This window comes from Equus asinus, chromosome 17, assembly GCF_041296235.1.
Source record: "Equus asinus isolate D_3611 breed Donkey chromosome 17, EquAss-T2T_v2, whole genome shotgun sequence".
Classification (NCBI taxonomy): domain Eukaryota; kingdom Metazoa; phylum Chordata; class Mammalia; order Perissodactyla; family Equidae; genus Equus; species Equus asinus.
In genome coordinates this window covers 24,367,289-24,381,620 of record NC_091806.1, presented here as the reverse complement: position 1 = coordinate 24,381,620, position 14,332 = coordinate 24,367,289, and the positions used below count along the sequence as shown (strand labels likewise).

The 14,332-nt window shown below is 34.0% G+C and overlaps 1 protein-coding gene across 1 annotated transcript; it reads right to left on the bottom strand.

Annotated features, from left to right (window-relative positions):
* Positions 1-5,570: 5,570 nt before the first annotated feature.
* On the bottom strand, positions 5,571-6,440 carry LOC106844134 (olfactory receptor 5D14-like). Its single transcript, XM_014861433.1, has one exon. The coding sequence runs from the start codon at positions 6,438-6,440 to the stop codon at positions 5,571-5,573; it is 870 nt and encodes a 289-aa protein (XP_014716919.1).
* Between the last annotated feature and the right edge of the window lie 7,892 nt (positions 6,441-14,332).

The following is a 14,332-nucleotide window of genomic DNA, read 5'->3' as shown; positions in this document are numbered from 1 at the left end:
CAGCATGAGGACCATTTCATAAGAAAATTGTAAAGTCACTTCCCCCAGCCATCTGATCACTCCAATAACTTCCTACAATTATCAAAATTATGTAATTATAACAGTCATCATTATCAAGTATTAATTGAATGACTACTATAAGCTGGGCATAACCCTCTTCCTCTGTACCATCCACTCTCACCATATTGGAGAAGTGTGAGGATCCATCTTTTAGGTCATCATGATCCATTGACAGCTAAAGCAGAAATATTTACAAAGTTAAATATTAAAATAGGAAAATTATCTAGTCTCTTTGAAATCTCTGTTCTATTCTATTACTCTTTCTCCAGCTCATCTTTGTTTTTGTTTCTTGCTTTTTGTTTCTCAAAAAATATTACTCATTCTTTCCTTAAGGTCTTTTCTACCACTTTTTTCTCTACCCTTGTGTGCTTTCCGTTAAGTTTTTTCTCAAATATACTTTTTCAGTGAAAACTTCCATGAGCATACTATTATACTGCAAGGGCTACTCCACTACACAACTTAGTGTTTAAAGTACTTAACATGGTTCAAAGACATTTTTAATCATTATTTATTTCATTCTTTCATATTGTTTGTTTCCCCCTGCTAAAATAAACATTTCAGGAAAGCAGAGAATATTTTCACTGATCTATTCTAAATCACCAGAGCAGTAATGAGCATAAAGCAAGTGTACCATGAACCTTTACTGAATGATCCATGTGACCTTCCAAGGAACTGGGACAGGAGCCAAACCTGCCAGAACTATGAGGAATTTAGGTTCAGAGAAGAGATAGTTCACAAAGAACGATAAGGTTATTTTTAGAAGTGATCATTGAAACTGGGCAGTCAAAATGAAAGACAAGGAAAACAAACTAAAACAAAGGTTCACTCTGCTGGATTTTCTATCTCTAGTCAGGAACTAGGGAAAGAAGGTTGAGTACATAATGAAGCTACATAATCATTCATTTTTTCCTTCTTTCATTCATTCAATAAATATTTATTACAGGTTTACCCTGAGCTAAGTGCTATCTTAGGTATTGGAGAAAAAGAAAAACAATGTCCTTTTGTCAACAAATTTATTTGTAATGGGGGATACAAAAATGTAATAGTTTTACAGTAATTATAAATGCAAAAACAGAAAATTGAAGGTGTCATTTTAAATAGGGAGGTCAGAAAAGACCATAGTGAGGTGTTATTTGAGCATAGGCCATTATGAAGTGAGAAAGCAAATTATTCAAATAACTTGGGAAAGAGTGCTGTTTGAGGCAAAGTTAACAGCTAATACAATTGACTTTCAAATAAACAGTCAGCATTTTTTTATGCTTCTCAATAATTGTGCAGTTTGTGGTGATATTTCATGCTTTCTAATCTCCTTCACAAAAATATAACTTGAATATTTCAGGATGACATTATTTATGGCAGAAAGAAAAAGATGATAGCCAATCTGGGTATATTGGTAGGTGTCTTTAAGCTGTGTTTATGCCACTGTGTTAATATTTCTTTGAACAATAACAAAATATGTGATGCCATTAGCTGAGCACTTTTGCAGTACATTTTCATTAATAAATTACCCTTAAATAATTTCATGTCTGAAAAATAATCTGGGATGATATAACTAAAATAGATTTATCAATGTAATTTTTAAACCAAGTCTTTTGAAGATGCTGAGGAAAATAAAAAGTACTTCAGCCAAGGCTACAAGCCTCCAAACAAGGAACTACAATAACTGCTTGCTATACTGAATTTTTTCCGTCCCAAATGTATTTCTGGCCAAAAGTGCTGTGTGCAGCCTGAAAAACAAGACTGTATGGTGTTCTTTGTCCCAAAGGATCAAGACATTGCAGGGACAATGAGTCCCTGGCTTCCAATCTCATAAAATTGAGCTATTTGAAATATAATTATATTTGTAGGACATTTTATTTCCCTATCAATCTACTTGCTAAGTCATTAATAGGAGTTTATGAAAAATGTAACCATCAGTAAAGTGAACATTGATTAAATACTCATGCCTAAATTGCACTTAACAAAAATAATAACATATCCTTATATAATTTAATATCAAGCCCAAGTTTAAATTTCCACAATTGTCTCGAAGACATATTTTTACACTTATTTTGAGTCAAGAATCAAACAAATTTGGTTGGTATAACTAAGTCTTCTTTAAAAGGTAATCGTTCCAGGAATTATGTAACATTATGTTCTGCTTATTGTGTAACAGTTCCTTGTGTGTTTGTGTGTGTGTACCCATGTGTATATTCAGATAATTGTTTCAAAAAGTTGGACCATTTGTAAACTGTTGCATGCTCTGTATTTGGCTTATTGCTTTATTTGTTATCATTTGTCTTGTTCCTGCAACAATTCTTTTAAACTGAAGCTCACAGCAAGAAGCTTTATTAGTTCAAATTCACTCTTTTAGTTTCTTTTAGGCAAGAATACATCATAGGTGTTTCTCACTACTGCCTGTCACATCAAAGTGTGAGGTACGTGTTAACTAGTTGTCTGACTTTGAATGCTGCTTAGTCTGATCTTTGGATTCAGGTAGTGTCATCTTGATGACATACTTTTAACATTCCCCACCAACTTTTCACTTAATTAATAGTTATTGAAATCATCACCTTGATCAGTTTTTTTATTAGGTGTTCTAAAATTGTGATATTCTAATTTCATTATTTTTTTCTGTTCTTATTTCCCATCATAAAATGTTAGGTAATCTTGATATGCAATTCAAAAGGAAACACAGAATAAATATTTATCTCCATTATTTACCAATTTTCACAGTCATGACTTGATACCTCCAGTTACTTTAATAGTAACCAGTGACTTATTACTTTTATTATCTATACTTAAATTTTTACATTTAAATATATTTGATACCTTTAAATTAATTTCAATCAATATTCATTATTATGTTAATGTTAAGCCAGTGGGAGCCATGTCTAATTGCCTCCTATGTCTCTTTGAAATGATACAGCTAGCTACTGATAGCATTCTAACTTTCTGGAAATTACGCTGCTCAAGGCTCATTACATTTTCCACCTCAGACTTCAAAATAGCTATTTCTCCAAAAAGCTCCAGCTCTGTTTAGAGAGTAAATATTTCCTTTCAGAGAAAATTTTGAGAATACGAAAGCTCATTGCTACTGGGCCATCATTTTGAGTCGTACTATTTTTAGATAAAAATATTGTTTCAAATTAAAGTACTATTTCAAACTAAGATGAAAAGATTTTTGCTTACCTTATTTTACTTTAGAGCTGAAATTCTTCTTTTATGCTTGCAACTTACTTTCAATATTTCCATAATTACTTATTAACTTTATACTAAAACAAGCATTGCATAATGAGGAAGTACACTCAAAAGCTGTGTTTAAAGTCCTTTATAAAAAATATTTTATAGTGTGTGATCATGTGTAAACATTGTAAATAGATTCATTTGCTTTTATTTGTTTTCGAATGTTGGAGATTTCTGTTTACTTTTTGACATAAATAAATCTCTTTTGTTTAAGATTTTTAAATTTTTTTTTCCTTTTTCTCCCTAAAGCCCCCCGGTACACAGCTGTATATTCTTCGTTGTGGATCCTTGTAGTTGTGGCATGTGGGACGCCGCCTCAGCATGGCTTGATGAGCAGTGCCACGTCTGCACCCAGGATTCGAACCAAGGAAACACTGGGCCGCCTGCAGTGGAGCACACGAACTTAACCACTCGGCCACGGGGCCAGCCCCTAAATAAATCTTTTAAACTGCATAAAATATTACATTTCCCCCAAATCAGAGCTATATTACAAGGTAATATACATATATTACAAGGTAATTCCCCAAAATTTTCTTTCATCTCTTCCTAGCTATATTAGTTTTTGTTTTACCTTTTGCTCTTCTCTCACAGAATTTATCATACTATAAAATCTTTCCTGTGTCTGTTTTTATTCACTTAAGAAAATTTTCCAGAGGATACACCATAGCAATATCTAGAAAACTTCCTCTTTCCATTTTCACTATTGTGTACTTCTTTACCGTGACCCATAGTTTAATCAACCAACATCGAATTTGATTTTATCTAGTCTGTTGTTATTATAAATAATCCTTGTGAATATGTTATTTATATACTTTTTACTACCCTTTCTTTGGGATAGCTTACTAGAACTGTGAATGCTTTCAAAAAGGATAAGTGCGTATGTAATTTTGCTGGAACTTCAAATCACATGTAAATGTTACCTTCCTGCCCCCAACATATAAAAATGCCTGTTTCCCTGCAGATTCACTTACAGGACATGTCATTAAATTTTTGGATTTCTCCCTCTCTGAAAGGGAGAAACCATAGCTCAGGTCAGTTTTCATTTGTATTTCTATTATTATGAGTCAGGTTGAACAATTCTTCATATTTATAAAGGGCTATTTGTATCCCTTTATACAGACTATTGTATTATATCTTATGCCTTTTTTCTGTAATATTTTCATTTTCTTCTATAATATATGTGACATAAGTGGTTATATTTTCTCAGCTTTTCATTTGTCTTTTCATTTATTTTCTGTTGTTTTCGGCAATGTTTTATATATTCATATAATCTAAATTTTAAATTTGCTTTTAGAACTCTTTTATGGTGTGTGAAATAGAAATAGACCTAATTTTATCTTTTTCTCATTTGGCCATTTTTCCCAATATGATGCTGTTTTAATAATAAGAAATTTATAATTTATTTTAAATTCTATAGGGTTAAACTTCCTACTGTAATTTGCTTTAATTTGTAGGATGTTTGTTACTAGAAACTTGTGCTTTTTTTGTCATTCACATAAACATTAGAACAGAAATTTTAAAATACGATTCCTCATTATTCCCAGATAAAATGTATATTACATTCATCTTGATCCTAATACATATGAACTAGACTTGATAACACTTGTACGAATTTCCAGACCTGACAGTACTGGGGACGCAGCCTTTTGAGTAATAATATCCAAAAATAATCTAGGAATGTTGAAACGGCTCCAGAGATTATCCTTTCCAAAGGACAAAGCTAACTCCAGTGACCTCTCAGACTAATAGCCTCAAAGGTACTAGAGTGAAAGGGCACTAGATTTAGAGTTAAGAGAGTTGAGTTCCTGTATTAAATTAATCGTCTGAGTCATATCTAGGCTAGTTTCTTGAACCTCTGTGTCATCATCTACACAATAGATGTAACTGTCCCAGCCCAATGGACTGCTCAGCTTAAGCTGACCATTGGAAAGCACAAAACTGTGCTTTCGTAGAATTCACAGAACTCAAGGAATGAAGATGTCAGAAAAGTATCATCCCCCCCTTTGCTCATACGACATATTCATATGTATGTCCCAACAAAGACACAATGCTTCAGTGACAAACAACACAAATAACCTCAAAGAATTTCAGTTTACCTGTTCACCATATATTAACATTAATAGTTACAGATAAAAACCTCATGCAAATATATGCTATAGGTTTTAGAAAGCTCTGTTCCCATTGTTCTTTGACTAAAAACACCTTTTGAGATTGGTTCAGTGAAATGGAACTTTTGTGTCTACTAATTGCTGGAAGGCATCCTTCACATCTTTATTCATCAAGCTTTAAGTTAGCGGGTTCAACATGGGGTTGACCACCGTGTAAAATACAGAGACCCCTTTGAAAGTTTGCTGACAGTTTCTGGAGTTGGGCACACAGTAGAGGGAAAGGATGGTCCCACAGAAGATGATCATGGTGGTCAGGTGGGAGGCACAGGTGGAGAAGGCTTTGCAACACCTGCTAGAAGAACTTATGTTTAGTACAGTCACAAAAATAAATATGTATGAAGCAAGGACAATGAGTAGTGTACTCACCTCATTGAAGGTAGCAAAACCAAAGAGCAGTAGGTGGGGAATGTGTATATCAGAGCTCAAGACAGCAATGAGAACAGTATAGTCACAGAAACAGTGGTTGATTATGTTATGTCTACAAAAGTTTAGCTGGAGAGTATAGCATAGGAGTACTAAGGGGCTAAACATACCCCATAGATATGACCCAGCCACCAGCAGGGGACAGAGACTTTGTGACATGGCTACTGTATAAAGCAGAGGACTACAGATGGCCGCAAAGCGGTCATAGGTCATCAGTGTCAGTGAGAAGGACTCAGTCACCACAGCAGTGCAGGACATGAAGTACAGCAACATGCAGCTAGAGTAGAAGATACTTGTATCAGCCATGACCAGGTTCTCAAGCAGCTTTGGAGTAACAGTGGAAGAGTAACAAAAATAAAGAAAAGAAATGTGGCTAAGGAAAAAGTACATGGGAGTGTGAAATTTTGGGTTAATCTTGATGATTATTATCATCCCAAGATTTCCTACTACAGTCATAACATACATGATCAGAAACACAAGGAAGAGAGAAATTTGAACCTCTGGGAAACCTGTGAGACCCAAGAGGGCAAAGCTTGTCTCCACACTCATATTTCTTGCAACCATCACCAAAATGCCTTTGAAGGGAGGGGATGGGGGAAGAGAGCTGTTCCTGCCAAAGGGGAGATTTATGGAGGTGAGCAATAAACATATCATGACCTTCTATGATAGACAAAAAAAGAGAAGAAAGAGTTATTGGTCCCAGTTTCTTCAATATAGAACATGTCTCATGCAGATAACTGCTATGGATATACTAAACCAAAATGAGTCTCTGAAATGTCTTTACATATCTGTTGCAATTTGTGTTTCTGTAAGAAATACCACATTGTGATGTGTATATCCACACATTAGTTAGTAGCATAACATGCACATAACTGATGGGAAATGTTTGTATAAATGCTTAAACTAGTGAAGCATTCTGTGAAAAAATATGAAGCATTTGCCTCAAAGAACAACATATATTTTATATTTCTAATATATATTTTGACCATGTACACAAACCAATTAAAATCTTCAAGAAAATAAGTTTCTATTTTAAGGATAAAGGAAAATATTAGAACAATCTAGGTAAAGAATACATGAATTCCATTATAGCACCTTTTGTTCAGTAAAAGTTACTTCTCTCATGGAATAGATTAGCTGCTGAGGTGCTGAGGGAGACCTCTGAGTATAGTGCACATTTTGTTAGTGTTTATAGTCTAAGGGTTAACTTCTATTACAGCCTGGGCACTGTATAGATATCTCTTAAGGGTCTCAACATTTATCAGGTAAGAATTCTCTCAGAACTAACTCATTCTTATTCTTGTGAAAGGTTGTATACCAATCTAACATGCATGTAAAGAGCATATGGATAAATATCCATCTCCAGGTGCAAAGTTGGGTCTATTATTTGTGAAATGGCTGTCAATGGACTTGAAGCCAAATATTTGCTTGAGTGTTAATATCTTTCTTTAATATTATTGGAGTCAGAATCGAGTAGCATTTACAGTGACTTAACATAACAAGAAAAATAAAAGACCCCAGTTACCGTATCAGCAAAACAATATTTTACCTGTTTCAGAGACAATCTGAGTAAACTTACCTGTTAAGAAAAACAGGCCACCATCCAACTTTTTGTCTGTAAGCTGAGTATTACTGGGTCTCCAAGGCTCTTACATCTAACTCTGTAGCCCTGGGGACTCAAACTCTGGAGAATCCCTAGCAGCTTATTCCTCACAACCATCAAAACAAGGAATTAAGGCAAGTGCCAGATCCTTTGCACTATTTTTAATGTCTGGAATTTCCTTGAAATTACACAGAAAAAATGCATCTTGAAATTGACTACCAGGCCTTGTTTGCACTTAATTAAAATGCCCTCTGGGAATTAAAACGCTACAGTAAGGAAGTATTTCTCAAATCCTGCCTCATCTACAACAAAATTCAATTGGCCCCTTTCAATTTTGTGAGCAGTATACACCAATTTCAGGCAAGTTACTCCAATCTATTTATGAAGTTACCCCAAAAATTGTCCATTTTGAGTATATGCCAAAACAAGGGAAAACTTTAACAAGTCCTGTCTTCCATGCCAGCTGCTGTGCTATTTGGACCATATGACCCAACGTATATGATTTTCCTTAAAGTGTGTTTGCAGGTGAGGATTGCACAGAACTTTGGATAAGCCCGTATAGTGAATAACGGATCAGACTTTTAGGATTTTTCAAGCAAAGCCATAACTTCCTCTGCATATAATTATCCATCTTTTGAGAAACAGCTTTTGATTTTTTAATAGACCTTAGTACAGAGAATGATGATAGGTTACTAAGTTACTATGCGACCTACACTTCCCATCATAAACTGGCTATTGTCTATCTCACTAATTGATAATGGTAGGCATGCACACCAGTCAATAGCCTTCCTGTTCTTGAAGATGGAAGTAAATTGCATGAACAAGTGGTCCAGATGCCCGTAGTCCACACTCCTGTTGTACTGCTTCCTCCTCAAAAGTCTGAACATTTTGTGAGGTATTACCTAGAAAAACTTGATTCTTCAAAGCCTGGACTTGTCATGAGGTGTTCCTTATGAACACCTGAATATGGAAGGAAGTATTTGGGATTTATTTTCAGATAATTCTGCATGATATTCTTGCACCACACAAAAGTGGACATTTGCAGCACTATAATATTTCATTGGGATGTTCTTGAAAGACATTGTCAAAGGAAAATTCATCTAGTAATCAGAAATTCAAAAAGTGTGCCTGGAACATTGGAATGACCTTTTTAAAACTAAATTATGTGAAAGGCTCTGTTGACAATACTTTAGAGGGATGGAATAACCACCTCCAGAATGTGCTATATGCTGTAAATCTGAAACCAGTATATATTGCTCTTTCTCCCATAATTTATGGGGCCCAGAATTTGTGGGTGCAAATAGAAGTGGATCTTCCACATATTATCCTAAATGATTCAGCAGGTAAATCTCTTCTTCCCATAAGTGAAGCTATGAGCTCTAGTGGTTTAGAAGAGTGATGCTTCCACTAGGAAATTCAATGATGGATCCAGCAAGCTGGAAATGTGACTTGTTTGACCAAAATATGTGGTGTGGGTGATGTTAAATAGATTAAGGAATAGAGGCACCAAGATGCCTTACAGCTTATACTTCCAGTCTCTTCCAACACTGTTCTGAGATCACCACATAAGGAAGCCATTGTAATCTACCACAGATGAGAGACTGCGTGGGACAATACTGAGTCACTTAGCCTATAGTCAGCATGAAATCACCTAATAAAATGGTAAAATAATATTGGCATCATTTTAGTCCCAGCAGAGCTCCCAAATGATTGCAGCCACATGATGAACCCAACTGCGACTGGCAGAAGAATCATGCAGTCAGCCCACAGAATGGTGAAAAATAACAAATTGTTTTTAGCCCCAAAGTTTTGGGTTGTTTTGTCCTCAGCAAAAGGCAAATGAAATATGATCCAAGCTACGCTTTCAACTTTAAACCACTGAGAGACTGAACTGAAAAAAAAAAAATGAACATTTGCCTATTTTTTAAAAAATATTACAGTACAGATTGGATTAAAGACATTTTCATAACCTTCAGCCATCTCATTCTCTTCTCCCTCCTCAGTGATAACCTTCATGTTTAATTTGGTCGTCTTCATTCCCATGATGTTATTTATTATATGTGAATACCCATAACTAATATATATTATTCATTGCACTCTTGAACTATATAAATAATATTGAACAATATTTCTGAGATTTATAACTTACTGGTATATTTTTATATACAATCATTTTAACTTGTCCAGTTGTGTGAGCACAACCATTATTTTTATGTGTATTTAGACTATTTCCATTTTTGTCATTATAAGCAATATGCAACTTAACATTTCTATATATCCCTTTTTGTGCATATGTACTTGAGTTTCTCCAGAGTAGTGATTTGCCACAATTTTTCATGTCATGGTATACACAGAAAGTAATATTTGGAGGATTCATAGGATAAATTGAAGATGATTTGTTTTATATATTTTCCAGTTTATCACTATTCTATTGACTGTCTTTTCCTAATTAATTTGTCATAGATATTTCTGTATTGTGAATATTGATCTTTAGTCAGTTAAGTATGTTGCAAAATTTTTCTTTCGTTCTGAGGCTTCTCTTTTCAATATTTCCATATGTTTCAGTAAAATATGCTTTACTTTTAATATAGTAACATCTACTTTGCTTTCTGAATGTTTGCCTACATAAGAAGTCATAAAGAACTTCTCCTTTATTGTCCTGAGAGTTCAATTTTTACAAGAATTATGAACTGAAACATTAGTATAATATGCATTGTTTACAGAGAGATTTCCACAGATATTTTGAAGTGTATTTATATATTTCAAATACTTTTTCTTGGGAATTGTGCATAATGATTCCTGAAACCTAAGCATTTTAGAGGTACTATACTTCAAGAGTAATGATAGTGATATGCTCTTTCAACCTTTCCAATAAGCTAAAATTATCACTTTGCCAGTGCCCAAAAGAAATTTAGCCAGAAATACGTGGAATGATCTAGAAGTATTTTGACACTTAATTCAAGCTATAAAAAAGTTCTCCCATCACGGTGAACCGGGATCATTCCAATCAGGAGTCATTATTTGTCAATTATATCCAGAACCCTACAGGTGAGTTTCTGAGTCTATGCAATCTGAATGAACCAAAATTGCCTTCAATATTAACTATAATACTGAATAAATTCTTTAATTTTTCTGAAAACTGAATTTAGCTCTGAAAGAAGAAGACTAAGTTGAATATGACTGATTTTCAAAAATTAATTTCATGCCTAATTGTAAGAGATATTGTTGATGATGGAAGCACCATTTTTGTGGTTCTGACAACTGTAAGATAGGCAAGTAGTTATAGAATATCTAGCTAAAACCAAATACTTAAAATAAGACATGAAAAAATTTCCACAGTACAATAATCAGCAATAGAAGCATTCATATAAACAAGCAAGGTCATCTTTGAGTATATCATTCCTGTTTGTTTTGGCTTTTTGAATCTTAAGTGCAAGCTATATTCATTGAGGATTTATCACGCCAGTCTTACCTAGTTAAACAAAACATAATACTAAATTTTATCAATTTAGTCTGAACGTTTTCTTTCTTTCTTTCTTTTATTCATCCAGTAAGTATTCTAATGTGTTTCTAGGCACTTTTTTAGGCATTAGAGATACAAGATACAAAAATAATGCAGAAACTTTTGCCTTCTTGGAATTTATATTCTACTGAGAGAAACAAACAACATAAAAATAAATGACTGCCTACATTTAAAACATCATCTATTGCTATGAAAAGTTGTAATTCAGGTTAAGGGAATAAGGAGTGACTGTCTCATTTTATTAGATTTTCAGGAAAAGACTCTCTGGGAAGGTGATATTTGAATAGTTACATAAATAATTCATAAGAATATATTTATTAAAATTGAATGCAAAAATACTTTGAAGTCTAATAGCTTGTTCACAGACTCTTTCACACTTTTATATCTCAAGCTATAAGTCAGTGAGCTCAGCATGGAGATTAGCATGGTATAAAACACAGACCCTACTTGAACAGCTACCCATGAGCTTTTGTAGTTGGGCACGCTTTAGAGAGAAAAGATGATGCTGAGGTAGAAAGGACAGATAGAGAGGACTCTGGGATGCCCAAAGGTAAAAAGTATCTTTAGGACAGTGATGAAAATGAAAGCCAGGAAGTGATGACTATGAGCTTTCTTAATTCATCAAAATTGGCTAAAGTAAAAAACACTATCTAGATGAAGTGAAGAGGATTCTAAAGGGAAACAAATATTCATGCAAAATGTATTAACTGTTGAACTCACCATAGGCAATACAATGAGAGAATGAGTATCAGGTTACAGACTATGTCCAGGTGTAGCATCTAGTCAAAAGGATGGAGCACAGCTTCTACACAAACATCTAGGAAGTGGTTATAGACTAGCGCTGCTAAGAATGAGGTCTTTTTTTTTTTTTTTAATAATTACATGTGGTTTAAGAGGAAAGAGAGAGCTGTAGAATTCATCATCTTTTATAAACTATATGGGCCCCTAAACAGCTTTCCAATTTCCAGCCTTCTCTCAAGGTTTGTTCTCAACATCAGCCAGAGTTATTCTTCTAAAATTTAAATTAGATCATATCACTCTTCTAAAACCCTGCAGTGTTTCCCCATTACACTTGAAGTAACAGCCAAAATTATTAAAATATACTAAAAGCTCTGACTGATCATGTTTCCTGCCTTTCTGCCTTCTTGTCCTACCACTCTCCACCTGGCTCACTCTCGCAGAAACTTTGTCTGCAAAAGTTTATATAATTCAGAGAAATGGGAACTATACTGCCACCACACGGATTATGAAAGCTTTGTTTCTCTAATTTAAATGGTTCATATAAACTACATGGATGGACCTTGAGGGTATTATGTTAAGTGAAATAAGACAGACAGAGAAAGACGAACACTGTATGACTCCACTGGTAGGTGGAAGTTAACATATAGACAAAGAGAATTGATTGGTGGTTACCAGGGGAAAGGGGGGGTGGGGGGAGGGCACAAAGGGTGAAGTGGGGTACCTACAACATGACTAACAATAATGTACAACTGAAATTTCACAAGGTTGTAAACTATCATAACCTTAATAAAAAAACTGTTTGTTATAAAGTTTGTGAAATTATTAAAATTTCATAATTACAATTATTTTTATTTTAATTATAATTATTTTCATTATTATTTGAATTGTTGCTGATGGAAGAAAGGAGAAATAAGGAATTCACTTTACATTCTCTAGTGAGTCCATGTACGACTAAACATGAGTTTACACCAGCTGAATTTAATCCAAAATTAAAATATGTTTGTTTAGATTCCTGCTACTCAGAGTGTGTCCAATGGTCAGTAACACCGGCATCACTTGGAAGTCTGTTACAATGCAGAATCATGGCTGGCACTGCACTCAAATCTGCATTTTATAGCACCCCCCAGGTGATTCACCTGAATAATAAGGTTTGAAAATCTCTGGATTTGATTACCTTTGGTTTGCTGGAAATTCTTGTGATTTGGCTAGATATTCTGCTAAATTAAGAATAAATAAATGAAGATGCTAATTTTTTTTCTTTTTCTGTGTTGCCATTTATCATCGTTCTTCCTTTTTTATTCAAAAACCCAAGTCCAAAGAGAATTTAACTTTTCTCCATATTCAAGCCAGTGTACTACAAAGTATGAAATAAAGGCAATTCACTCTGAAGGGTAATAATTGATAATGCTGACTTTATTATAAGTCTGTTGGAAGAAGGAACATATATATTTTGCATCCTTTAATAACACCACACCACACACACACACAGAAAGAGAGAGGAAGATACAAGCCTCTCTGGTGGAATTAAACTGGAAAGTTTTTATTTCACTTCCCAGAGTGAACAAACCTTGAGTAGTATTATCTGGAAAATGTGCCATACAGTATGTTAGTAATTAGTCAGAATATTATGGTAAAGTTATGTGGAATCTCTGTTTTGGAACTAAGGAAAATTAAAAGTAAAATATCTGCTTATGTTTTATAATTGCCTACTTACACATATAAGAAAATGTTGTGTGGTATATCTTTATAGTGTAAGGTGAAGTCAAAATGTTTTATTTTAGATCAATACACTTGCTCTGAAGATGAAATTATTATTTAATCACTAAAGTGATGTGGAACCACAGCATTGGGTATCTGCATAGTGCATATTCTGGGGAGCTTTGTGTCACACAAATCATGATTAGAAAGAGATTAACAGAGATAACACTTTGATTTATTTTCTAATTCAGTGGCTGGGTTAATATTAACAAACGAATAATCAGTATAGAGGACATTTCAATCAAAACAGTTCCAATCATGCCATATTTGTCTGGCAGATGAAGCTACGTCATGTAGATGAAATGTGTAATTGAATACAGATTAAACTTTAAAAGCAAAACAAAGATTATACAAACTGTTTTTGAAATGTATTATGATATCCACTGTGTTAGTAAATAGAATTTACAAAATCAAGTTTGACACATTATATTGTGAGATATGTGAGATCAATAAGCATGAATTTTTCATTTTCGGTCCCCTTGGTTATCCTTCCAGAAGTTCACATAAAGATATTTTTACTTGATATTCAGAGTCATCGTGTTTAACTTCCTATACCATAACACAACTACAAGAAACCCTTGTGAAAAAAGGAGCAAGTAATTTGGCCAGATCTTAGAGATTGTGCCTCCAGGCTCTCACTGCTAACTCTTCCATATTCACACTCCTAGTCAGCTACAGCTTTTCAGAATTCCTCTACAAGCCTGACATTCTCATTGCTTAAGTGAAATTGAAAAATGCTATAAAAATGATTTATCGCACCAATATATACGTCAACAAATTTGGATTGTATGATCTGATATTTACTGTTAAGTAATCTTCCTAGAGTTGCTG

Bases quoted from the DNA above. Each gene is read 5' to 3' on its own strand.
- LOC106844134 (XM_014861433.1), bottom strand. From the start codon at position 6,440: ATGGTTGCAAGAAATATGAGTGTGGAGACAAGCTTTGCCCTCTTGGGT.